The sequence below is a fragment of the Triticum urartu genome, chromosome 1 (assembly GCF_003073215.2).
Source record: "Triticum urartu cultivar G1812 chromosome 1, Tu2.1, whole genome shotgun sequence".
Classification (NCBI taxonomy): Eukaryota; Viridiplantae; Streptophyta; class Magnoliopsida; order Poales; family Poaceae; genus Triticum; species Triticum urartu.
Genome location: NC_053022.1, coordinates 558266062 through 558292593, shown reverse-complemented (window position 1 = coordinate 558292593; position 26532 = coordinate 558266062). Strand labels below are relative to the sequence as shown.

The 26532-nt window shown below is 46.4% G+C and overlaps 2 protein-coding genes and 1 non-coding gene across 8 annotated transcripts; 1 reads left to right on the top strand and 2 right to left on the bottom strand.

Annotated features, from left to right (window-relative positions):
* Nucleotides 1-729: 729 nt before the first annotated feature.
* On the bottom strand, nucleotides 730-5331 carry LOC125529672 (shaggy-related protein kinase kappa-like). Of its 6 annotated transcripts, none has more exons than XM_048694102.1 (13): nucleotides 5026-5331; nucleotides 4423-4695; nucleotides 4028-4126; nucleotides 3888-3947; nucleotides 3528-3800; nucleotides 2674-2748; nucleotides 2437-2493; nucleotides 2119-2259; nucleotides 2000-2050; nucleotides 1819-1914; nucleotides 1506-1589; nucleotides 1307-1409; nucleotides 730-1064 (listed from the first exon to the last, which is right to left on the bottom strand). In XM_048694102.1, the coding sequence occupies exons 2-13, from the start codon at nucleotides 4579-4581 to the stop codon at nucleotides 976-978; spliced, it is 1287 nt and encodes a 428-aa protein (XP_048550059.1). In that variant the 5' UTR covers nucleotides 4582-4695; nucleotides 5026-5331; the 3' UTR covers nucleotides 730-975. The 6 variants fall into 6 exon arrangements, with proteins under 6 accessions (XP_048550059.1, XP_048550066.1, XP_048550073.1 ...); XM_048694109.1 differs by having other exon boundaries at nucleotides 4034-4126; XM_048694116.1 differs by lacking the exon at nucleotides 2437-2493.
* A 680-nt stretch (nucleotides 5332-6011) lies between these two features.
* LOC125529665 (prolycopene isomerase, chloroplastic-like) lies at nucleotides 6012-15397 on the bottom strand. The gene is made up of 10 exons (XM_048694091.1): nucleotides 15101-15397; nucleotides 14762-14993; nucleotides 14452-14562; nucleotides 14149-14202; nucleotides 13493-13780; nucleotides 12289-12480; nucleotides 7876-8034; nucleotides 7505-7741; nucleotides 6843-7198; nucleotides 6012-6462 (listed from the first exon to the last, which is right to left on the bottom strand). The coding sequence occupies exons 1-9, from the start codon at nucleotides 15268-15270 to the stop codon at nucleotides 6884-6886; spliced, it is 1758 nt and encodes a 585-aa protein (XP_048550048.1). The 5' UTR covers nucleotides 15271-15397; the 3' UTR covers nucleotides 6012-6462; nucleotides 6843-6883.
* TRNAH-GUG lies at nucleotides 12712-12783 on the top strand. The gene has a single exon. It is a non-coding gene; the product is annotated as a tRNA-His (tRNA).
* Nucleotides 15398-26532: the final 11135 nt, after the last annotated feature.

The window sequence follows — 26532 nt, the reverse complement described above, 5'->3', positions numbered from 1 at the left end:
CTTTTTTGCACTTCCATCAAGATGTGTCATCTCCCACTGTCATCCTTTAGTAATTTTTTTTAATAAAATAGAGTACTTGAACATTTTTTTAATAATCTATTTGAACAAGAATATATAATAGAGTTGTTGAAAAAAAATCACATTTTCCAAAACAAAAGTGTTCATGTATCGCATAAACAATAATGTATTTTTTCCACCAAAAAAGAAATAAATTTGAATTGATAAAGTAGTAATAAAAATAAGATGAAAAGAAATAAAAAACGAGATTTAAAATAAAAAATTCCCATCTGAAGCAAAAGAAATAGTGAGTAAAGTGAAATAAGAAATAAAAAATAAAAAATAAACCCATAATTATAATAAAAAGGAAGGTAAAATAATGTTTAAAAAGAAAAGGAAACAACAAAAAGAGCAAAGAAAGTGGACAGAGTTACCTGAGGCTTGTCATGTGGGTATTCTTACCCAAATCTCTAGATGGCCCAACTCGTCAAGAGGCTACTGCACTTCGACCTCTTATTTTACTTCTCCCCCAAAAAAAAAACTGAAGTGCACCTTTTACCACCAGAGCTTCAGTTCTGGCCCTCTCAAAAGAAAAAGTAAAAAAAAAAGGGTCTCAGTTCTTATGCATGATGTGCTCAACTACCAACACACATTTCCTTCCGTGAAGAGACAACCAATATAGCCTTAAGGCATTGGTAGTAAGTCGTAACTATGGAAAATAAAGAGGGCAAATATTTCTGAACGATTTTGATTGCATAATCAACTCATCCAAGCACTGTAACTGCACACGAGCTCCAAAGCAAGAAACTTTCAGAAGCCTCAAATCATCTATACACACCAACCATGAAAGCCTCCAAACCTCACATGCACCCTGGGGCAACTCTACTACTCCAGCGCTTGCACCCACACAAAGCTACAGCTTCCCTCCAGAGACCAGACCCCAAACAACGCGAAAAACACGGGGAGGGCAAGCGAAAACTAGGTGCGGAGCGCCATGAACAGGTTCTGCCTTCTCGCGTGCTCCGGAACCAGGCGCTCGACGACTTCTGGAGGTATACCGTTTAGCTCTGCAAATGGCACATAAAATGGGCTGATTCAGCTGGCAGCAGTTTACTAGATGCAGATAGGTGCATTTCTGAACTAGGAAGACTGAAGGTAAATGTAACTACCGACACACCAAAGGTGCTGGAGAAAGCATGACAAATGCAGCAATGAGGCAAAGCCTATAGCAACCAAGATTCGCAGGAAGCGAATCACTGAGTGTGAAGGTTTGACTGCTGCTACTGCTATTTAGATACAGTTACACTACCTTGAGATCTGAAGTTGAAGAGGGGAGGTAGAGGGCGGCCGTTAGGTAGACGGGTGTTTGGATCTCTCAACTCATCAAAGAACGGGTGCATGCAGGCTTCCATCTGAAGAACGGTTCCATGGTTAGAACATAAATGAGCTCATAGTCTATCAATCTGCAATTTGGAAGGCAACATAAGAAAATGATCGTGTGGCCTTACAGCAGTGCACCGAAGATCTGGCGAGTATTGGAGAAACCTGCTGACAAGGTCCATTGCTTCAGGTGGAAGCTTTTTCTGAAAAACCTGAATAAAAAGAAAATTTTGAGGTAACAGAGGAACCATGAGAAAATATGTTGATTTAATTTTGCGCCTGAGCATATAGATGACATGAAAATGACTTCTATGTTAATTATTATTTCTCACTATTTAACAGCACGACAGTCATTGTTTCCAAAAGTATGCACCAAATCGAACAGCTGCTGCACAACAAACAGCCACTAATCAAGCATGGCAGACATAATATGCAAATTACCTTGTGCCATGGGTGAGCCTTAATTTGTGGGAACTTGAACTCCGTGTAGTTTGGATTCATGCACTTGATCTCTTCCCTTGTTGGAGTACCCAAGACCTGCAAGGCACTATGACTGAACATGTCATTGTAAAGAATACAGGTCTCAGGACAGACCAGTTTAAGATGTCATATAAGTTTTCACCTTGATAATCTCAACCAGCTGATCAACTCCACTTTCCCCAGGAAAAAGAGGCTGCATGGATGAATATTATGAGAAGCAGCTACAGAGTAAAATGAAATGACTATATGCGTGAACAAAACCTGTCCAAGAAGCAGCTCTGCCATGACACAGCCTGTGGACCACAAATCAATGGCCGTAGTATATTCAGTTGCACCAAATATGAGTTCTGGTGCTCGGTAGTATCTTGAGCATATGTAGGAGATATTTGGCTCTCCCTTGACCTGCATATATTCAAAACATTACATCAAAAAAATTAGAAATCACCATGTCTTGGTAGGTTACTGGCATAACTGCACACCTTTTTTATTCTTATTATCAAGAAAGTTTAGCATGCTCTTTTCAAAATCAGCAGGACTCGTGCATTTAAATTTCAAAACCTAATATAGAAGATAACTTACCAAGACCTTTGCACTGCCAAAATCACATATTTTAAGCTGGTGTGTATGTGGGTTAACCTACAGTGGGAAGTTCACTGGGTTAGTAAAAATGTATTAGTGGTTCTTCAAATTTGTTTAGTAATTGTTCTTCCTGATGTAAAGAAAGCTCAACTGGCCAAACAATTCAGAGGGTGAGGAAAGATATGTATAGCACAACATATTAAGCAATAAGCATAGAAAGGGAGGTTAAAATCTCACGAGAACGTTCTGTGGTTTGATATCACGGTGGCAGATGCCAACACAGTTGTGTATATAAGCAAGTGCTCGACATATCTGCAAAGTTATGAGATTACAGGAACAATAATTAGACGACTTGTAAAGCTAATACTCAATATCAAAAGACAACTGAAGGAACAATTCTGTTGCATGGCCGGGACATTATATTCTGACTTGAGCAACTACAAAGAGCAAACAGATTACAGATTACAGATATATGACAGAACTCATTAACTAAACTTTTATCTGTAGTAAGAAGAAGCAAGTAAATAACAAGGATGCACTAATGTGTGATTCATCGGTTATACAGTAGATGGTCTATTGGAGTCCCTAGTAGAGATAACGTTCACACTACTACAAAAATGTGCACATAATTATCTCAGAAAAAAAACGTATGGCATCTACTCGCCTGTGTGATATACTGATATATACAAAGAAAATAGCGCCTTCTGATTAAGTAAACATACAAGAAGAAAGTTGTAGAACATAAATTCAAAGACTGTAGAACTGACAGGCTGGTTCGGTTGTACGTTTGGATGTCTCAGAATTTATTTTGGGTTGTTAGTCAAGCCATCAATGTGAATAACTAATCTGAAACTTGTAGATAGGTCCCAATACAGTACTCAAGTATTGGAACATAAGTTTCAAGCAGGCATGAGGAAAAAAATGTGCTGCAACTAATTAGGGAACATATCATATACCACGAGTTCCACATCACAGCATAACTAGTGCAACGATTAACTTTAAAATAATTTTTGTAAAAACAAATAAAGATGGAGGACAATTGTGCAAAGCATAACATCGTTCAGAAAATTAACTGCCAGGTCAGGTCAGACCTGATAAGTATATAGTTTGACATAAATGAGGGGCACTCTTTGATTCATTCTGTTGTACTGTCTTGCCATCCGGTTTACTGTCTCTGGAACGAACTCAAGGACAAGATTAAGATAAAGCTCATTCCTTTCAGTGGTTGAGAAGAAGTAATGCTTAAGACCAACAATGTTCGGATGGTCAAGCATATGCATAATTTGCAATTCCCTGTTTTTGTAACGCTTATCTTGAAGAACCTTTTTTATGGCAACGACTTCTCCTGTTTCTCGACATTTCGCCTGAAGAGTTGACAATAAGAGGTTATATGCCATTGGCAATCAGTTGAGCATAGACCAGTTTAGACAACGCAAAGGCCAGAAGTTTACCTGAAATACAACCCCAAAAGAACCAGTTCCAACCACATGTTCAGCAATGTAACTGACGGACTGTTTCATTAACCACCATATCAGCAAATTGTGCTTTGACAGCCAAACATTATAGATTGTCAAGATGAATGTAGCATCACCTTTACCTGTTTAGGCAGACCATTTCGACCACGGATTGTGGTTGCAATTATTTGACCAGCTTCAGAACCAGAATCTGCAACCACATCTGGCTCATTGTCCTGAAAATGTAGAATTGAGTCACTTTATCCAGTAAAACAAGTTGCAGAGTTGATCAACAATTATCCTTAGGCTTGCTGTGGATATACATGAGGCATAACAGAGCAAAGCCAGAGCATAAAACTGCATTCCCAGGTTCTAGAACACACCGCAAATCTGCGGCAGAGCAGAATCACGCAGTGCCATTTCATCGTAGACTAAATACAGTGATTACTGATAAATTGCTCATTCTACCTCAAACAGTACAATTAGTTGAGTAACGAGTCAATCAAACAGGAATAGTGACCAATCAACCTACCCTTTCATCATCAGCATCATCTGGCTTTGCATCTCTGAGCTGCATCCCCACCATCCCCCTTCCCAGGAACTCGACTGAGCTGGCCTGCCCCTTCAAGCCATTCCCCTGCCGCGACGAGCTCCCGGCGGCACCGGCATGCCTCTGCCCAGAATACGCCATCTCCCAGCTGATTGGTGAGGAATTAATGGAGATCACCAAGGTCAGCGTCTGCAAACAGCAGAGGGCTCATCTCCTTGCCAATGCAGCTCCCTCCACCACCTGCTTCAACAACAGCTGCCCACAACAAATTTCGGTCAAGATTAACTCGGAATGGATAAATCACCCAGAAAATAATCGTCAGGAAATAATAAATTGTTCTTCAGTCAGAGCACACATCTCCTGGAAAAAAAAACATCAGCCGAATTTGTACCCACCCAGAGACCTAGAAGATCCACTGAATAAAAAAACCAGCGACTCTCTCCAAATCGTGAGGGACAAATCCCTCAGGAAATTGGACCAAGATCCTCCGAGACAATTGGGTCGAACCAGCCGCAAACCGGGCCGGCGCGGGCAATAAAGATGAACTTTTTCTCCGGCGGGATCAGAGAATCCAAGAACCATTACCTGAAACCAAACCTGCCGGGGAGATCGAAGGCCGAAAATTCTGGAGCAGATCAAGCCGCAGCCCCTCAGCGGTTCCACGGTTCCCGCGATTCTTCTCCCTGCACGAACCGCTGGTTTCGGGGCGGCGGAGGGGGGCGACGGTCACCGGGCCGGCCGGCCAGTAGGTAATGGTGACTGACGAGTGAGGGAGGGAGAGTGGGAGTGAGTGGAGGGCAGGGGGCGGCTGCTCCTCCCCTTCTACCCTCCAAACTTTTCTTTTTCTGGCACTCAACATTATTGGCATGCAGTAGAAAAATAGTTGAGGAGGAGGAGGTGATGGCGAGCATGTGAACCGAAAGAAAGGAGGAAAGATACAAACTGAGGCTGAGACTGAAGAACTGTGAAGGTGACGCCTTTTATTCGCAGTCAATTTCGCAGCGAAATTTCTGTGGATTGACTGATGGATGGATGGATAATACTAGATGGGATTTTTATTTACTTGGGAGTGACCTCTGATGTGAAAGGATTATCTTATACTGTATTTAAACATTGGCAGTTGAAAAAAACTGTTAGTGAAATGCTTAATATTTTGGATATTACGTCCTCAGTGATGCAACTGCCGTTAATTTTGTACTGTAGTTATAACACAGGAAGATACAGAAGGTACATGGGCGTGGAAAGGGCATTTTCTGAAAGACAAAAAAGACAAGTATAGCTTTTTGTGCTCTGCAGGAGAGATGATGATGCTTCTGTGAAACAAGCTTTCAAAGTTGCACACGCACAAAGACAGAGCATCCAATTCTTTACTGTAATATTCAACACAAAATCCAACACATTGTGATCCGAAGTGGACACAAGGCTGCATGAGCCATGAGGTGTGGTGCCACAGAACTTTCGGCAGAAACAGGAGACCACTCTGTCAGAGGCTGCTTTATTCAGTGCTGGAACTCCGTACTCCCACCGTTCGTAAATATTTGTCTTTCTAGAGATTTCAACAAGTGACTACGTACAAAACAAAATGTGTGAATCTATACTTTAAAATATGTCTACATACATTTGTATGTTGTGGTCTATTTAAAATGTATAGAAAGACAAATATTTAGGAACGGAGGGAGTAAGTAGCACTATACTGTACCTGAACAATCAGTGATGTACAGGCAGCATGTAACACTTTATATACATTCTCAACCATGTTTTTTCTTTTTTTGCAAACTACCCCCTCTGTATACTGTATCAAAATATAAAACATTTTTTGGCACTGTCATAGTGTCAAAAAACATCTTATATTAAGTTACGGAGGGAGCACATAAGAAAACTCTGCCTGTCTCTTCTGCATGTGCTGATTAATAAATCTTCTCATGTGCAGTACCGAGCAATATGCTGCTTTCTTTTTCTCTGTATCTTTATACTCCACTGAACAAAATGTTGCATGGTTCTTCTCCACAGCTGCCTGCCTGCCTGCAATGCAGGGAGAGAAACTTTGATGTAATAAACTGGTGATACTTGAAACTTGATGCAAGCAAGCAAAGTCCTGGCAATGCATCTGCAGCCACACACACAACTTTGCCCAACAAGAATGGCAACAAGAAACAAGTGGCAGCAGCAACAGAGAGGAGCACTCCAAAAGGTTCATCCTCATCATGCTCATCGTGCTCGCTGTCGTTAGCTCGCTGACCGGTCAATCCATGCCATGCCAGCCCAGCTATACTACTAGTAATACAACTACAGTTCTTACATGCCACTGTAAAGTGCAAAGTGTGCGTGTGCTGTGAGAAGCTGATTCATCACAGCTGGACTCCAAGCAAAGGTGCTGGTAATCAAGCATGTGCTCAACTTACCACTTTACCAGAACGTGTCCTGCACTGGGCACAGTTACCGGTCAGATGCCGACGGCGTCGAGGAGCTCCGAGTGCTGCGCCACGGAGACGAGCGTGTTGGCGACGATGGCCCCGCTGGCGGCCACCGCGGGCACGCCGATCCCGGGGAAGGTGGAGTCGCCGCAGCAGAAGAGCTGCGGGACCGGCGTCGCCTGCCCCGGGAACGTCGCCTCCCCGGCCTTGATGGCGGGGCCGTAGGTGCCCCGGTTCCGCCGGAGGAACCGCTTGTGCGTCAGCGGCGTGCCGACCAGCTTCACGTCGCACTTTTCCCGGCTGAACTTCGGGCCCAGCGCCAGCTCCACCGCCTTCCACATCACCTGCAAGGAAAAGTTTGCATTTGCATTACAAAGTTGGTTAGGACAGACAGCAGGTTACAGCAGCTCATGGCCAGTAAAAAGGAAGGACTGTATAAACTAACTTTTGCTTCACTTTTGTGAAAGGAGTTTTTTGCTAAACTTTGGACGAAAGGAGCTCCAAAGGATGTTGAAAGAGGTAAAGTGCATCGATTTTCTATCTAGGTGCTGATTCCAAGAGACCATGGGACAAAGCTATTATGTGGATTACTGGAAGAGTAGCAATTCTACATTTCTACTAGCTAGTTTGCATATTACTATGTGGAGTACCTCGGAACGCTCCTCTTTTAGGCTCCGGTATGCCGCACTCTTCCGGTCGAGCCCGTCCCACAGGCCGAAAGGCTCCGTCCCCGGTGTGTACGCGTGAAGGATGTGCTTCCCTGGTGGCGCCAGGCCCTCGCTGAGAACGCTGGGGACCGATATCAGCACCACGTTCTGCTCGCCGTCGACCCCTTTGTCCCAGTCATTAACCACGATATGGTGGATCCCAAGGTCCTCCTCGACACACTGTCCAGTTACATACATAGATGGTTACAGCGAGAAAATGTACCGATTAAGCAAACATGGAAGTAGACATGACTATCAGGGATAATTTGTTAGGATGAAGCATATAGTACTATATGACAACCAAATTAACCAACCTCCGTGTCGAAACCCAGGTGGAGGTGCATGAACGAATCGCACTGGGGGGTCGCCTTCACTTGATCTTGGTATGATCTCGGGACGGCATCTGGTGGCAGAAGACCCAAGGTATCCCACATGGACGCGTTGCTAACGACCGCTTTCTTCGCACGTACAATCTGCAAAGAGGAAAACATTCATTCATGACAGGATTTCAGCAGCCGATTCAATGTTTCAAGCATGATGGAAGTCGATACGAAGGAAAAGGTAATCATGCATGGCACTCGAAAACAGATGCATGAGACAACGAGGAGGTCGCTCGTCTTGGCCTACAAGATTTCCATGGTCTGCCACTAGCTAGTGCAAAGGTGGCAAAGGCCTGAATCTTTAATGGGATGGATATCCAGTAGACAGTAGTACAGAAGATAGCACTTTGTTTACTTGGGAAGGATGATACTATATAGAATTGGCTATTGCGGATTTGTACTAAGGTTGTACTAAATCAGCAACACTTATTTTGGGACAGAGGGAGTGCTTCATAACTAAAGATATGCCACATGAATCTGAATTGGAGCCTTACTATCTGGCGAACGTTCGCCACAAGAGATGGCATTTACGAACGTTCGTCTGACAGTTTCAGTATATTTCGGGAAACTGGGTTGCTTTTTTTTTGCAAAACTCTCATGGCATTTCTTTTATTTTGAGTGTAGAAAAGTTATCCAGTCTGCACCGTAGGATCAAGATCGTGTGGCAATTTAGGAATTCGCTGGCAGTTGCTCCCTGGTGAACGTCCGCGAGTTACTATTTCCGTTATTGGATACTAAAATATTACTCCAGTACTCTTAGTAGTATTGATTTTACTGTGTCCCCTCTGATTTCCAACCATGTATTGACACCTCACCCGGTAACTGTAATCCCGTAAGAATTCGTCTCTCACCTCTGTTCTATTCGACTGCTTAATTAGGTTGAGCCGCCTCCGTCGTCTTTGGCCCTTCAGCGCCGCCACCCCCGGCTCACCGTCCTTGGATTCTCCCGTCCGATTCAGGTTCTCGGTTACTGTGCCACTGCCTTCTCTCTCCCCTCGCCCGCTCCTGTGAATTTCCAGTGCTGTACAAGCCTACAAGGTAGCCTGCTTTCTGAATCTCCAACGCCAACGCACACACATGCTTTTTGATCTTGTTATTACTTGAAACCTAGCTCGATCATCTCGCCTTCTTTAGGTCCCATGTTGCCACTGAGTTCCAACTACGTACTACATTAGATTTCATCTTACCAGGATCAACTGATGACTCAGTACCACGCTACCCAGTAACAGTAGCCAGATATCGCGGATAATCCAAGGCCTTGCGCATTGTTTGCTATTGGGTCAAGTTACAATGCCTTCTTTCTTATGTAATTTCAGTTCTAAGCAGGCTATTTTTATACAGTTTGCATTCACACACGCTGCTCTCGTTCCAGGAGGCATAAAGAGATCTTTTTATTTGATGTTGATGTACATATATACTCCTGGTAATGATGCGGGTCCTAGTTATCCTACAAACCTGCCAATTACGCACATTCTTGCTGAATTCCGTGACATCCCCTTCTACACAAATAAATGCAAGTATCCCTGGGAGGAAGATGAGGAGGAGATTAAGGCGAATGAATACGATGAAATAGATTATAATAAAGTGTCGGGCAAACCGTGGTCACCCGTGCCACATACTAGATCGAGAAAGGGAAAGGGGCGAAGAGGAAGCAATGTTGCTGATTGCTAACAAGGGGAATGGCGTGACAACATGGGATCAGCTTTGGACGTGAGTCTCGGGGAGAAGGTGGATTCACCACAGCCGCTCATCACTAGTGATGAAGTTCTTCGTGTTCGTTTGGACATGTACCATCTGAAAGAGTCTCAAAATTCAGAAGAGAGCCTCTTCAATTGCCAGGCAGCCAAGGAGGAGCTACGTGTCGACTTCACTCGCACCATGACATACTACTATCATGCCATACGTGATGGCATCAAAGCAAAGTCCTATCCGCACTTCTTCCACCAATTTACTGGGGAGGTAGGTACACATCTAGATCTTTCCTCCAACTATCACTTAATTTCATATATGCATTGATTATGTAATGTACCGCATTTGGAGTCTTAGCTTTGTATGTTTATTGTGTTGACAGTATTCCTCTCCATGTTGTAATTATATTGAACCTACCACCCTGGATGGTGATTTGCAATACATCGAGTTTTTTGACAAGCTAATGGAGTCAGCGAGGTATAGAGAGACCAGAGATGGGGTGCTTGCTAAGGCTATCGTCATGGAAAATAAACTTTTCAATAAAATGCTATTTTTCCAAATTAAGATTGCTGTCAATGAGTGCTTACAACTCATGGAGCATCTGGAGAAGATGGGGCAGAGGCATCAGTTGTATTACTATGTTGTGCATGAACTTCTCATTAAAAGAAAGGACCGTCAAGATATTATCGACCAAATCCGAGAAGGAAAAGTTCAATTGGTCTACGATCTTACTGAGTTTGCTGGTCTAGATTTGGAGGATTGTGAATCTTCTGTACAAGATACGGTACTGGTTCACATGTATTATTACCATCCATTTAATATTTGTTTACACACAATATTGCACATTATGGAGTTAATTGTTCTGCATATACTTTTGAGGTTGATCATCTTATTGATCTTACTGGTGCTAAGGTAGCATTCAAAGCTTATCATTTATTTATTTTCCAAGAAGAGCAAATGACCCTTTCCTCAATAGCGTTCTTCTGATGTTAGAATTTTGTGTTTCCTCCATAGCATACGACACTTTCCTCAAACAACTCTTTTGCCATGGTCTCATGTGTTTACCATGAATTTATCTTGTCAAGCGATTTGGGCTACTTATTCATGAAAATTAAAGCAAAACATGCATATGTTTGATTTGCTTGGTGTAGTGTCAACTTTTGCCTTGGCAAGCCAATAAAAATGGCTTCCACTTGGTTTGGCACTAACATTTGGAAATGCCCCAAAAGTTTGGTAAGGCTTCTCTCATGTTGGTAGCAAACGAAACGGGCCCTATGTTCCTGATGAAGCCTAATTCCTCCATAGAAACCAAACGGCCCTATCTTCTGATTAATATGACTCTTTCAATTCCTCTAATGCATCAGTGCTTAAGAGGTAAATACATGTTTGCTATCCTATCTTATAGGGAGTTTTCAGGAAAGGCATTTTGTACATATATCCTTAGATGAGATGTGAAAATACTTAAGAGTAGCACTTTGTGGCATTTCTATTTTTGAAGTGGCTTTTTGTCAGAGCTATCTTTCTTTGTCATTCAGTTCTTTGCAACTTATTTATCATTTAAACAGAAGCTAAATTTAAATTGGGATCTAGTTGTACACTTTCAAACTTTTGACGCGCGAGGATTGAAAATGTACTTAACATAACAAGATTTTCAGATTATTATTTGGTGGAAATTGAGATATCATATTAATCATTGACAAATTGGCTTTCAACAAATAATCTTAAATCCATGCATACCTACGCAATTCATCTATTTGCTCAAATTTCTCTGTATTTGCATTTTATTGTCTGTTTATGATTTGGAAATATTCTAATTCAATTTTTGTTGCGTATAACAAAACACAGTCACCTCCAAAGAAAAGCATCAAGGACGGTACCTACAAAAGGATTATCTGTAACGAGGTCGATAAGCTGGTAACTAAGTTCTGTTTTGTAAAATCTCTTGACCTTTTTTTTAGTGTTATAAGGGTTCATAAGCAGTGTTGTTAATATTTTCTTCCCTCATTTCCCCCTCACAGTTTCCAGGAGATATTGAGCTTTATACATATTTTCTGAAGAAGAAGATGGAAACTGCCGAAGAACACAACGTGATACCCAAGGCAAGCTTCTAATGTGGACATAAGAAAGACATTCTTGCTCTTGCTCCACATCTTTTTTCTAACAGTAATTTCTCTTTGCCCGTTTTGAAGGGAACTTGTGAACATCTTGGCGGTTTATGTTCCTTTCACTCGAGAGATAAGAAACTAGGGATAACCAGGTGTATCACCTGCTATTGCTCAGTAAAAGGCTTCGCTTATCCGACTGCTGAAGGGGCGCAAAGAAAGATACAGAGGTGATTAGCCGAGTTCTTGGACTTTGACGTTGGAGCAAACTGATGATTTGGTTGTTTGAGGCAAGGACATTTCAATCTATCAAGAATTGGGCCAGTGGCTTAGAAGATTTGGAGCATGTAGTTTCCTGCCACTAACAGGCTGTATTAATTATTGCATTTTGTACTGTACCATCTGACTCGAGGAATTTTGGCATCTTGAAGATATTATGAAATATATGTCGTCTGAATCAAAGACTTACTAATAATTGTCAAGCTGTTAATTCCCATGAACTAATATTATACTTCATATATTTGGCAATAAAACGGTATCCTCTGGAGCGGCTTACCTGTCCACCTCGTAGCTTGACGCCAACAGCCCGACCGTTCTCGATCAAAATCTTCTCCACATGAGAATTAAGAGCAAGTCTTCCACCGAACTTTTCGATACCCCGTACCAGGGCATCGATTATCGCTCCACTCCCACCCAGAGGGTACTCCAGCTTGCATCCTGGCTTGTACCATTCTGCAAACATATAAACCTGACATTGTAGTTAGACCAAATGACGAGCATAAATCTTCAGAATTGTATATACTTAACAAGAGGTAAAGATTGATTACAAGTTTTTACAAAAGCCCATGGCTCCAATGCCAAATATCCGGACATGAATTTGTTCATGGAGCAGGCGCCTCTGTCATGATTCATGGACCAGATGACTGCCATCCGTAACTGCAGTAATATGTACATAACTTACGGAAAATTGTCACAAGTTGTGGCTGTAGTTTAGTGGTGAGAATTCCACGTTGTGGCCGTGGAGACCTGGGCTCGAATCCCAGCAGCCACATCCATTCTTTTTTTCCTTTTTCTTTCTATAAAACACACAATCCTTTTTCTTTCTATTTTGTTTTTTGACATTATAAAATTACTATTACTACTAGTTTAAGGGCCAGGAACAAACAAATAGATATAGACTGTGCACCAATTTGTTTCATTTATAAAATTACTACTGGAGTCCAACAAGATATTGCCCAGTTCTCATGTAAATGAAATGCGGTTTTTTTCCTTTTTCTTTCTATAAAACACACAATCCTTTTTCTTTCTATTTTGTTTTTTGACATTATAAAATTACTATTACTACTAGTTTAAGGGCCAGGAACAAACAAATAGATATAGACTGTGCACCAATTTGTTTCATTTATAAAATTACTACTGGAGTCCAACAAGATATTGCCCAGTTCTCATGTAAATGAAATGCGGTTTTTTTCCTTTTTCTTTCTATAAAACACACAATCCTTTTTCTTTCTATTTTGTTTTTTGACATTATAAAATTACTATTACTACTAGTTTAAGGGCCAGGAACAAACAAATAGATATAGACTGTGCACCAATTTGTTTCATTTATAAAATTACTACTGGAGTCCAACAAGATATTGCCCAGTTCTCATGTAAATGAAATGCGGTTTTTTTTGGACAATCACTAAAGAGAACAGGATAAATTTTTGTTTTTGCGAACAAAGTAGGGTAATTAACCTGGTGGAAATTTATCAGCTTACCATTTCTGCAGAAAGCGCGCTGTCGGATTTGACGCCCGCAAGCAGAAAGCACAGGAGGTCGATCCAGTTACGGACAAAGGGGTTTTTCAGCTCCAGCGAGTCGACAATCTCCGAGAATGGGCGTAGCAGTTTCGTGGCGCCTAGGGCTCCCCGAGGCCCCATTTTAATCAAGGACTGCAACAGAGAAGGTGCGTATCTACCGGCTGCTGTCGAAAGGATGCCCAGATCGCCTCGGATGGAGAGGGGAGGCAGAGCCATCGCAGCTGCGGATATAGGAATAACTGCATCCTGAGATTGTTTTTGATACCGTATTAGCAGAGGTTTCAAGGGGCATAACAGTACCATATGGTAAACTAACGTTTGGTCTCACATTTGAATCATGAAACTTCTATAAATTTAAATGATACTTGTATATACTCCCTCCGTCCGGAAATACTTGTCGAAGAAATGCATAAAAATGGACGTATCTAAAACTAAAATATGTCTAGATACATCCATTCATCCGACAAGTATTTCTGGACGGAGGGAGTATATGCTATACACAAAAAAGAGACAATTCATTGCCCATTTGGCTTCATGTGTTTTTTCAGCATTTCAGTAGGTACAGCTAAACAGACTTGTACTAAGAAACTGAATATCGAATGCAGGGAACTCACTAGAAGCTTTTGCCACTCCCGGGTCGCGTCAAGACCGACATAAGTCTCAAGGTCCTGCAAGAATTATATGTAATCACTTATACTGCCAGAGCATTGGGATACAAAGAAAGGGTAACATACAACATCAAACAAAGTGCACTACTAAGTTTCATAGGTAGAAAGCAACCAATTGTAAGTCATGCTTATTAGCAAATTTCAGTCTCATCCTGCCGACCAAGCAGCGAACATCACATCTATGAATCCAGAACAATTCACTGCAAATTAACCAAGCAGAGTCTGGCATGTGCTACAAGTTAACTGAACCTTGAGGAAATCAGTCGGCCCTATCCGCGACTCGAACTGTCCTTCAGGGACATGAACCATCCAGGAGTCATAGGATGCACACGGAACCGATTCGCCTAGCGCGTCGAGGACCTGCAAGGCCAGTAGAACTCATCATTGCATCAGACCAGCCTCGAGCTCTCACCACAATTTCTGCATTTAGTACAGACAGTTTTGCTCTGTTGATTAGTTCAGTTAAGACTTCAGACAGTTATTAATTTCTCTGAAATGGTTTCCCAATTTTTGCTCTGTTGGTGTTTGCAGAGGAAGGAAGCAATCGATGGAGGGTGACCTGGGCGAGGGGGTTGGCCTGCGGCCCTCTGGACTGGAAGCCGGAGAAGAGCGAGGGGCCGGAGTCGAAGTGGAACCCCTTGACGTCGAACGAGTGGGCGGCGCCGCCGGGCCGGTCGTGGCTCTCCAGCACCACCACGTCCTGCCCGTACCTCGCCAGGAGCCCCGCGCAGCAGAGGCCCCCGAGCCCGCTCCCGATCACCACCACGTCCGCCTCCGGCCTCTCCGCCACCCTGAACCAAACGTAAAGACGACGACGATTGCCTGATGAGCTCTGAGCCTCTGGCACGGTTCGAACGGCGAAGAGCCGGTGCGAGTAGGGGTAATGATTAATACGTACCCGGGTGGCGAGGGGCCGGCGGGGGCGGCCACCGCCCGGCAGCGCGCGGCGGCGCCGAGACGGCGCGGCACTGGAGAGGCGGCGGCGGCGGCTGCCGGGCACGCGCGAGGGTGGCGGTTGGCGCGTGGCGCAGGGCGCGGCGCCGGGGAGGCCAGCGCGGAGGAAGCCATCTAGGCCGGCGGTCTCGTCGCCGGTGGCGCGCACGGCAATGTCACGGGTTTGGGTGGGGAAGAGGGAGCGGGAGTGGAGCTCGTGAGTGAGGCAGCGGCTGGGTACACGTGGCGCCTCAGTGGCCTCTCTCCACTTGCGGCTGAGCTCTCTCGCCTCTGCTGCTGCTAGTTGGCTTCGTAATCTTCCACGAGAATTGAAAAACGATTTTTATTTAAAAATGAAGCTGTTTAACAAGAATAAAGAATGAATTGTAATTTTTACAAGAAGCCAGTTAACAGGGCATCAGAAACAGAAACCAACACGTGGTTGGATGGTTAGAGGGATAGTGGTATACCAGCGCTCGCATTATTTCTAAATTTCTTTCAGTATTTCTGACGATACGCTTTTAGTGGGAGGAGACATTCCTTCTACGACGAGGCGCATAGGGACGAGTATATGTGCGTATGTATAAGCGCTTGCGTCTATACTGATGTTAAAAAAAAGGAACGGAGAATGAAGTCATGTTCGGCGGACCTTTTTTGAAAAGCGAAATATATTAATATCAAGTAGATACCAAGTACACCCAGACTCTGTACCAATAAGATGCTTAAAAGCATCCAGGATGCACACAGCCAAAAAAACAAAATAAAAAGAGAAAAAGAGAAAAAATGACCCTGCCATGATGATCAATCACCCGAAGTACTAGCACTCTAACCACCACTAAAGACAGCACCCGGACTACAAAGAAGGTTCTTCAAAAACAATGCCTCCACAAAGAAAACAATGCATAAGTGTTGCCGTTGCCCAATCAGAGATGGTTTTCACCCTGGAAACAATGCCTTCAACAAGGCCACTGCCAGACACAATCAATAAAGGCCAGACCTTGGGTTTTCAACTTGAAAAGCACGACTCGATACTCAAAGGAGCACCACCAACAATGAAATCCTCCAATGCTGCCGCCCCACTTGCCAAGGCTACTACTACAAGTCACGTACCGCCAGACTCACAGGAACTCGTGTCCGGTCTCGACGGAAACATATCCCGCAAGCCAGGTCTGAACAACTGCCTGTGAAGCAAAGTCTTCATCACCTGTGAGACCCAGACAATGCCGCTTGCAGGCCCTCCAATCATGCCATGGCATTCTCTGCATGTGTTGATCCTTTGGAAATCTTAATGCAAACATGTCCCAAGGTGTCAACAAAAACAGAGCTTCGTGATACCCCGCTGAAGCTGGTTATGCTGATATTGCGGGTGCACACGACCGGACCCAATCCAAACAAGGTGTCCAAAAAGTGCCATATACGTCAGTCATTGGTTTCCTTCGAAGGAGAAGTCCGGAACTCGCCGATGGCCAGATCAAAGAGGACTAATCAAAGGTACAATGGTGACTTCGCACGAAGACCACTAGGGCTACCCAGATCAGCTCTGTGTCACTGTACGTTCGGCGGACCTGTGTTAAGCCTAAAATAAAGGCCACAAACATGACAGAAAATATTGCGGCATAATGATGGTTCGTGTGATGGTGTACTGGCGTCTTAAATGCAACTAGGAGCTCTGTAAGGAAGCCAAGGCATGAGTCTATCGATGATCCTAACATATCGTAATATCATACAATATGAGAAGACACTTCTGGACGAGTTGTCATTTCTTTGGCCCACTTTCTCACCCTCCAACATATCATTTATCCTGACGCCTTTCATTCTCAGAGCTCTTCACCATGTTCTTGACCGGAACCGCTATTTTAAACATTAAATGTATATATAACATTGTTACACTCTTGTAGCTAATCATCTAATTTTGTGTTGTGTAAGAAAACATATTGTATTCATGCTAAGGTTAAGCGTTGAATGTAGAATATGAAATTCACAATCAAACAAGTGGAGGGTTTATATAGGGAAGTGGATGTTAATATGGGTGGGGAAGTGGGTGAAGAAATAATGTACCCCTTGTATCGTGAGAGCGGAGATGAGTTGGAAACAATTTATTGTGGAGGTTAGTGATCTGAAATTGATTTATTTCACACACCGCAGTTATAATAATATGTACGCATCATAGTTATAATACTGTTCACCGAGTGCAGATGGGTCCAAGCTAAAAAAATGAATATTCGGTTACTGAGGATACCTTTTATCTAAATTTCTTGAGAAAATATTTTCTTTCAAGATACTCGCAAGGAGGCCCGCGCAACAGAGCCCTCCAAACCAACTCCGGTTGACCACCATGTATGCCTCTGGCCTCTCGGCCACCGGGGATGAAACAACGATGACCATGACGGTCCAAGTGATTGTTTGTCGGTTGTCGCGCTCTTTCATGATTTGAGCGGTGAAAAGTTAGTGCAAGTGGTCAATGAAAATTACTCCATCTGTCCTATAATATAAGAATATTTTTGACATTAGTGTTAAAAACGTTCTTATATTATGAGACGAAGAGAATAATATGTATCCGAGTGCCTCATATGAAGATAATTACATCTACAGTCTCTGTATTCTCCGGCATGTAACATGATGGTCCTTAAATTCACGGAGTACTTCACTATGGTCTTCAAATACGAGAATATGCTCCAAGACGGTCCTAGCTACGTCTCCTACTACAACCTGCTGCCCAGCCCTGTGCCACATCAGCATTCGATACACGTGACCCATGTCAACATATCAAAGAGGAACATGAAAAAAATATTCTGCATGTCAGCACAACAAAGAGGAACTTGGAAAAAGAATCACCAATCCAAGATTCGATGCAGAGCCCACACGTCAACCTAACAGACGAGCTAACCAACAGACCGGACGATGATTCGTGTCTAACAATGATATAGAACTTTAGATAAATCAGTGTGTAACGTATCCGTTTCCTTTCTATTTTATTTATCATCTGCGTGTTTATTTTTCCTTTTAGTTGAAAATTTATTAAATAATATACATAAATTATGTATTAATAATTCTTGTAGTTTTTCTTACTTTTTTAAAAATGGGAAAGTTAAAAAGGAAAAAAAATGTACTTGAAAATAAAGAATAAAAAAACAGTAGATAGGCGTAGATTTGGATAAAAATATAACCACACTGAACATTATCCAAAATACATGTTGTCAATTTATGTTAAATAGTTTTGTATTTACAAACTACTCCCTCCACTGTTTAAAGGGCGTATCTCCAAAACCAGAATTTTTCATAATTAAAAGGAAATAAGGCGCATGTCATTAATTAGCCTATTAAATACATTGTTTTGGGAGGAATTAGCTCCTTCCGCTTGCCTTCCTGGTGCGCATGCATGGTGTGAACTGAAATTACTCCACCAATGCATGCGATGGTTTCCTTCTTTTACTGGACGGGAAGATTACTATGCGTTTGTTTGGCGATTAATTAGGCGCATATCCTTAACTACCGCAGCTCCAGCGCATCAGTTATTCCTGCCAATCGCTAGCAACCTTGGGCCCAGAGAGATGTGAGGTACGCCCTTTAAACTGTGATGGAGGGAGTATAGTGAAGATTCCCAATAAATGTCCGTGTTGTGGTCCTGAATGAAGATAGATAAATTTTCCCAATAAATGTGCGTGCTTTTGATCCAAACTACATTTTTTCTCTCTGATGTGCTGACATATGAGGTCCACATTTGTACTGTATTGCCGGGAGTAGCGTGAGATGTAGCCAGGACCATATTGGAGCGTATTCTCGTATTTGAGGACCATAATGGAGCACTCCACCAGTTCAAGGACCATCATGTTACATGTCGGAGAGTATAAGGACTTTAGGTGTAATTATCTCGCCTCATATGGAGGCGGTCACCGCCTGGCAAGCGAGCGACATCGACACGACTCGGCATTGGAGCGGCGGTGGCTGCTACTACTGGGCATCCGCGAGGATGGCAGTCGACGTGTGACGGAGGGGAGCCCAATGCAGAGGAAGCAATCTGGGCCGACGGTCTCGTCGCCGCTAGAGCGGAGGTGGCGCGCGCAGGCAAGGCCACGAGTTTGGGTTGGTAAGAGGGAGCACGAGTGGAGCACCTGACTGGCTTGGGACACGTGTCGCCTTGCCAACATCTCCGGCTTCACCTAATTGCGTAAGGCCAACTCCACCGCGCGACCCCAAATGGATGTCCGATTTGGCCGGATTTTGTCCCTTTGGGGCGACGATGCAGTCGCCCATGTCCGCGTTTGTCCGTTGGGTCGTGGGTGCGCCCAGCGTGCGGCCGCACCCCAAATCATGTCAGGGGTGGACGTGATTAAAAAAATAAAAAATTTAAATAAAATGCCTAAAAGTAAATAAACACACTTAAAAAAAATTAAAACATATATAAAGGTCATGGCCACAAAATGGCCTAGTTTCACGCCGCACTTAAACGGCCCAGTGTCATAATTAACATAAAAAATAAATAAATAAAGCCGCCTGCACGCTGCTACCGCGCCCGTCCATGCCCTGGCCGTCGCCGTCGCCGTCTTCAGTGGTCGCCGGTGTCGTCGTCGTCGCTGCAGAGGTCGACGTAGTCCGGCGGCGTCCAGAGATGAGCCGGCGGTCCGCGATGCACGGGGGCGGCGAGCTGGAAGGTGGCCGGTGCCTGCACCACCTCCTCCCAAGGCGAGGCGTCGCGCTGCGGCGACCGCGGCGGCGTGGGGCACCAGTTGCCCCCCACGGCGACCGCCATCTGCTCCGCCGTGCACGACCAGGTCCACCCCTGGCCCACCAGGCCCGGGTGGAAGGCGGCCATGATACGTCTCCAACGTATCTATAATTTTTGATTGCTCCATGCTATATTATCTACTATTTTGGACTATATTGGACTTTATTTTTCACTTTTATATTATTTTTGGGACTAACCTATTAACCGGAGGCCCAGCCCAGAATTGCTATTTTTTGCCTATTTCAGTGTTTCAGAGAAACAAAATATCAAACGGAGTCCAAACGGAATGAAACCTTCGGAAACGTGATTTTCTCATCAGATAAGATCCAGGAGACTTGGACCCTCCGTCAAGAAAACCACGAGGCGGTCACGAGGGTGGAGGGCGCCCCCTCCCCTAGGGCGCGCCCCCTGCCTCGTGGGCCCCTCGAAGCTCCACCGACGTACTCTTTCCTCCTATATATACTTACGTACCCCCAAACGATCGGGGACGGAGCCAAAAACCTAATTCCACCGTCGTAACTTTCTGTATCCACGAGATCCCATCTTGGAGCCTGTTCCAGAGCTCCGCCGGAGGGGGCATCGATCACGGAGAGCTTCTACATCATCATCCAAGCCCCTCCGATGAAGTGTGAGTAGTTTACTTCAGACCTACGGGTCCATAGTTAGTAGCTAGATGGCTTCTTCTCTCTTTTTGGATCTCAATACAATGTTCTCCCCCTCTCTTGTGGAGATCTATTCGATGTAATCTTCTTTTTGCGGTGTGTTTGTTGAGATCGATGAATTGTGGGTTTATGATCAAGTCTATCTATGAATAATATTTGAATCTTCTCTGAATTATTTTATGTATAATTGGTTATCTTTGCAAGTCTCTTTGAATTATCAGTTTAGTTTGGCCTACTAGATTGGTTTTTCTTGCCATTGGAGAAGTGCTTAATTAGCTTTGGGTTCGATCTTGCGGTGTCCTTTCCCAGTGACAGAAGGGGCAGCAAGGCACGTATTGTATTGTTGCCATCGAGGATAACAAGATGGAGTTTTTTTTATCATATTGCATGAAACTATCCCTCTGTGTCATATCATCTTGCTTAAGACGTTACTCTGTTTTTAACTTAATACTCTAGATGCATGCTGGATAGCAGTCGATGAGTGGAGTAATAGTAGTAGATGCAGGCAGGAGTCAGTCTACTTGTCTCGGACGAGATGCCTATATACATGATCATACCTAGATATTCTCATAACTATGCTCAACTCTGTCAATTGCTCAACAGTAATTTGTTCACCCACCGTAGAATACTTATGCTCTTAAGAGAAGCCACTAGTGAAACCTATGGCCCCCAGGTCTATTTCTCATCATATCAATCTCTATCACTTTATTATTGCTTTGCTTTTACTTTTTTACTTTGCATCTATATACCAAAAATACCCAAAATATTATTTATCATCTCTATCAGATCTCACTTTCGTAAGTGACCGTGAAGGGATTGATAACCCCTAAGTGCGTTGGTTGCGTTGAGCTATTGTTTTTGTGTAGGTATGAGGGACTCGCGCGCAGCCTCCTACTGGATTGATACATTGGTTCTCAAAAAGTGAGGGAAATACTTATGCTACTTTGCTGCATCATCCTCTCCTCTTCGGGGAAATCCAACGCAGTGCTCAAGAGGTAGCAGGCCACCGGCGGCTCCTCCGTCACCTCCTCCTTCGGCACCATCTGCAGCTCGGGGATGGCGACATCGCCGGCGAGAGGGCCATCGTCTTCTCGAGGCCCGGCCATTGGCGCTCATCGTGCGTGTACATGGAGTCGTCCATGACACGCGCCATGATCCGGGCCTCCTCCTCCGCTGTCATGCGAGGAGGTGGAGGTGGCGACGGGGAAGGCAACGGCGTGGGCGTCAGGCCGCGCACCTCCCGACGTGGCCGCCGCGGCCCCGACACCGTGCCGGCGAAGTACGACGCGCGTCGCACGTCGTGCTCGTCCTGGAGCCAAGTGTCCCACAGGACGGAGTCGGGGGCGTACCTCTCGTCGTCGAATAGGTCGTCGGGGAGGAGGCGGTGGCGGCGCTCGATCTCATCGCGCCTGGCACGGCCGCTCGCTGGCACCGGCGGGACGGGGAACCGGTCCACGGAGAGGTGCACGTCGGTCCACGGGACCGGCATCCTCGTCTCCCAGTACCGCCAGCACACATCGACGGCCAGGTACCGCCGGTCGCGCTCGCCGGCGGCCCCAGGCCTGATAGTGAAGGGGGCAGGCGTGGGGGCTCGAATGGAGGAGCGCGGTGGTGATGCGGGCTCCTCCTTCTTGACAGAGCCGTGGCCGCGTCCCGAGGAGGATTGGCCTCGCGGTCGTGCTTCCCCTTGCGGTCGTGCTTCCAAAAGCCCATGGCTGCGGCCGGCCGGTGAGGTCGACGACGGGGAGCGGCTAGGGTTTCGAGGGTGTAGGGTTTCGACGGGGCAGAGAGGGGCTGGAGTGGGAACTGTGGACGACGACCGGTCCACGGCTTCCCATTTAAGAAGGACGACAACCCTTCGCAGTGCGGATGACAGGTGGGGCCACCCGCCCGTGCGCATTTATGTTGGCGGGTGGGAGGTAGGTGGCCGCCTGCCACGCGGCCTCGACCCGGACGTTCGAAGCGTTCGTTCGCTGTCCGCCGCGACCCAAACCCGGCGCAAGTTTGCGGTCGAAATGGGTCGGCCCGGACACAAAACGAACAAGATGAGTCCGGGCCGTCACACGCTGGGCCGCCTCATTTGTCTGTTTTACCCCAAATGAACGAGGCCGGACAAAATGGGGTCGCGCGATGGAGTTGGCCTAATCTACCCTAAGAAGCGGCTAAATGAGAAGGCAAAACAAATAAAAACGAATTATTGTATGTTTACAAAAGTCTACTGAACAAGAAGACACAAAACACATAAGAGGACCGAAGTCGCGGTCGGTGGACCTATGAACTTCTAGAAACCTAGAAAAAGGCCAGAAATATGACTGAAAATATCGTCTGCAAGACAAGGATCTGTTTGTTGATGTACTCCCTCCGTTTTTTTACTATGCATATAAGACTTAGTCAAAGTCAAACTTTGTTGGAAAAAATATGAACATCTACAATACTAAAGCTATATGGTATGAAAATTAATTTCATGATGAGAAAATTCCTTATTTGATACGATCTTAAAATCTGCTTCCTTATTTGATACTAGAAAAAAATTTCTTCCCTATTTGACATAAATTCTAAATTTTATTCCCTACATGATATTTCCGTCCATTTTGAGCCTAAATGACACCTGAAAAGACTCTTTTGCCCCTCATGTGGTATGTGTGTGGGGCAATAGCGCGCACACACACAGTATCAATGCGAGGGCAGGAGCACACACGCAACAACACATGCACATGCACCAATACACATGCACGCAACAACACGCACGCGCACGTGCACACACACACACACACAAGCACGCACACACGCAGCAACACACATGCACACGCGCACACTCGCAGCAACACACACGCACGCAACACACACAGGCAGCACATAGGCACGCAACAGCACACACACACGTACACACGCAGTAGCAAACACACACGCAACAACACACATGCAGCAGCAGCACACATGTGCGCGTGCACCCACACACGCAACAGCACACACGCGTGTACACACATACCGCATGAGGGGGAAATCGTCTTTTCAAGTGTCATTTAGGTTTAAAATGGACGAAAGTGTCGTATAGGGAATAAAATTTAGCACTAGTGTTAAATAGGGAAGAAAAACTTTTCTAATATCAAATAAGGAACCGGATTTTAAGACAGTGTCAAATAAGGAATTTTCTCTTTCATGATGCATCTAACAATATTGATTTCATATTGTGAATCTTGATAATTTTTTTCTATAAACTTAGTCAAAGTTGATAAAGTTTGATTTTGACCAAATCTTATATGCAGACTAAAAAAAAGGAGGAAGTATAAGCGCCATCAGAGGAACAAGAGCATAGCCGGAAAGCCAAGGCATAAGACCGTAGATGTTCCTAATCTATTGTTACATTAGAGCATCTCCAGCCGTGCCCTAGGAAGGCCTCCTCAGACGATTTTTTCGCGCCGGCACCGAAAAAACGCCCAGTCGCGTCCCCAGGAGTCCGATTTTCGCCGGCCTGGGCCGAAATCAGCGCCGACGGACTCAGGCCGAACCCGGCGTGCTGGGGGCGCCCGGGGGCGCCGGGACGAGCGGTTTTGGCGCGAAAAAGCCGCGGGCCAGCCGCATCAGCGACACCGCGCCTCGTCTTCCCCAACGCCTCGGTTCCCGCGGGGAATCAATGGCAAGGCTGCCGCCGGTAAGCCTTGCCATTGATTCCTCACCGGCGGCGCGTCACGGGACGGCGCACCGACGCCTCCCCTTCCTCACACGCGTACACACGGGCGCGACACGGCTATATAAGCCGGTGGCCTCGCTCGCCTGTGGCCACACCAGCCCCGCCCTCGCGGCCGAGCTCTACCTCTCCCGAGCGCCGCCGCTGAGCCCTCCCTCTCGCTCTCCCTCTCCCGTAGAGCCGCCGCCCAGCCCTCTCTGTCCCTCCCCCTCTCCCGATGGCCGAGCGTTTCCCCGGAGACGAGGCGGTGGCCAACGGCTTTGGCCGCCGCACGCTCCGCGAATAGGAGTCCTGGCTCCTGTTCCAGGCGAACATCTCGGCGCCGCCGGACATGCGCGCCGGGCCGACGGGCTGGAGGCTCAGCAACGGGGAGTGCCCATTCCCCCGTTGTCCGACGCCGTGGCCAAACCCTCCTACTTCGCCGACGAGGTTGACGTCGTGCGCGCCTCCCTCACCGACGCCCAGCTCTCCCTTCCCCAGTACGCTGCCAACAACCACGCGGCTTAGGCGGCGTACTTCGAGCGCCGTCGGCAGCAGCGGATGGTGTCCACCAACGGCGCGGCGGTGGTCGGGGGCCTGAAGAACAGCGAGGGGCGCCGCCTGTGATGGGGCGTCCCCGGCCGCACAGTCGAGGGCGTGCTGACGCACCTCGAGGGCGGCAACGACCCACCGTTGGCGTACCCCCCGGCGAGGGTGGCCGCCCCAGCGCACCACCGACGTGACGGGTCATGGGCGCCAAGGAGGTTCGGCTCCTCCTCTTCTTCCTCATCCTCGCGCTCTTCCTCGCACTCCTCCGGCACTCCGGCGCTGCTCGGCGTCAAGGCCGAGCCCGCGGCGGAGACACCGCTCGGTCGGCGCACTCGCAGCGTCGGGATCGTCATCAACGAGGGCGGCCGGCGCACCTCCTCGTCAGCTCCTCCTCCGCGCTTCGTCAAGCCAAAGACGGCGCCGGGGCTCGCGCCAGTGAAGGCGGAGCCGGGGCTCGCGCCGGTGAAGACGGAGCCGGGTCTCCCCACCGTGAAGACGGAGCATGGCGAGGTCGAGCTCGACGACGACGCGTCCCTTGAATGGGCGCACCAGGATTCTCTAAAGATGGCGAGAGAGCGCCAGTGCGCCGCCCTGCGGCGCTGCGCGGAGCGCCGCCGGGGCCGCGACGAAGGAGGAGTCGTCGTCATCGACGACAGCGACAACAAGGACGCGCCGCCGCCGCCACCAGTCCGCCATGGCGACGCCGGGTCCAGCAAGGGCGCCCACGTCAAGGAGGAGAAGGCCGACGATGACGACGTCGGTGAGGATGGCGGCGACGACGGCGACTACTCGGCGTTCAGCCAGTTTCTTTTTTAGATTAGTTTATATATTTGCTATGTAATGAAAATCCGCGAACTTTGTCGAAATGTATGTCCAAGTTGGCCGAAATTTGTCGTGTTTAGCCAAACTTCGCCAAACTTTACCGAAGTTTACTATATACTTTTATTTTTTGAACGCGCCTGGGGCGACCCTGGGGCAGGCGGCTGGGAACTAACTCACCTCAGGCCTATTTTTTGCGCCGGCTCACTCCCAGACGGCGATTTTAAGCGTCCCCTGTAAGGCCAACGGTGGGAGATGCTCTTATACAGGGCAGACACATATCGCTGGCCGAGTCATCATTTCTTCGACCTACTCTCTCATCCTCACATGTATCATTTATCCTGACGCCTTTCACTCTCAAACTTTAGCATTAGATTACTATAAAGGAAAGCACTGACAGGCTCTTGTAACTATCGTTTTCCTTTATGTACAAGCAAACTTGTTATATTCATACTTAGATATGAGGCTGGGGTGTAGACCATGAAATTCACGAGCTAACAAGCGAACGATTTATAGACGAGTGGATGTTTTTTTTTTGCGAGGGTATAGACGAGTGGATGTTGCTATGGATGGGAAAGTAGTCGAAGAAGTAACGTACACCATGTACAGTATCGTAAGCAGCACAAATGAGTCGGGTAAGAGCAACTCCAGTACACCTGCGCATTCTGTCCATGTGTGTAAGTTTGGGTTGAGATGGACACAAATTATGGCCCAACACGCCGATGCAAACGGACAACTCAATTCAGGCTCAAATTTGGCCGGGTTTGCGTGGGTGTAGACACGGCGCGGACGCACACGGCTCCCGTCCTTGTCCTCACCCTGTCCCGCCACACAGTGGCACATCCAGTCAATCCCCCCCCCCCCCCCCCCCCCCCCCCCCCCCCCCCCCCCCCCCCCCAACCCTCCAGCTCGATCACCCACCCCCGCCAGTCACCATGGCCGAGACACCAAGCCCCGCCGCCCCCGCCACCACC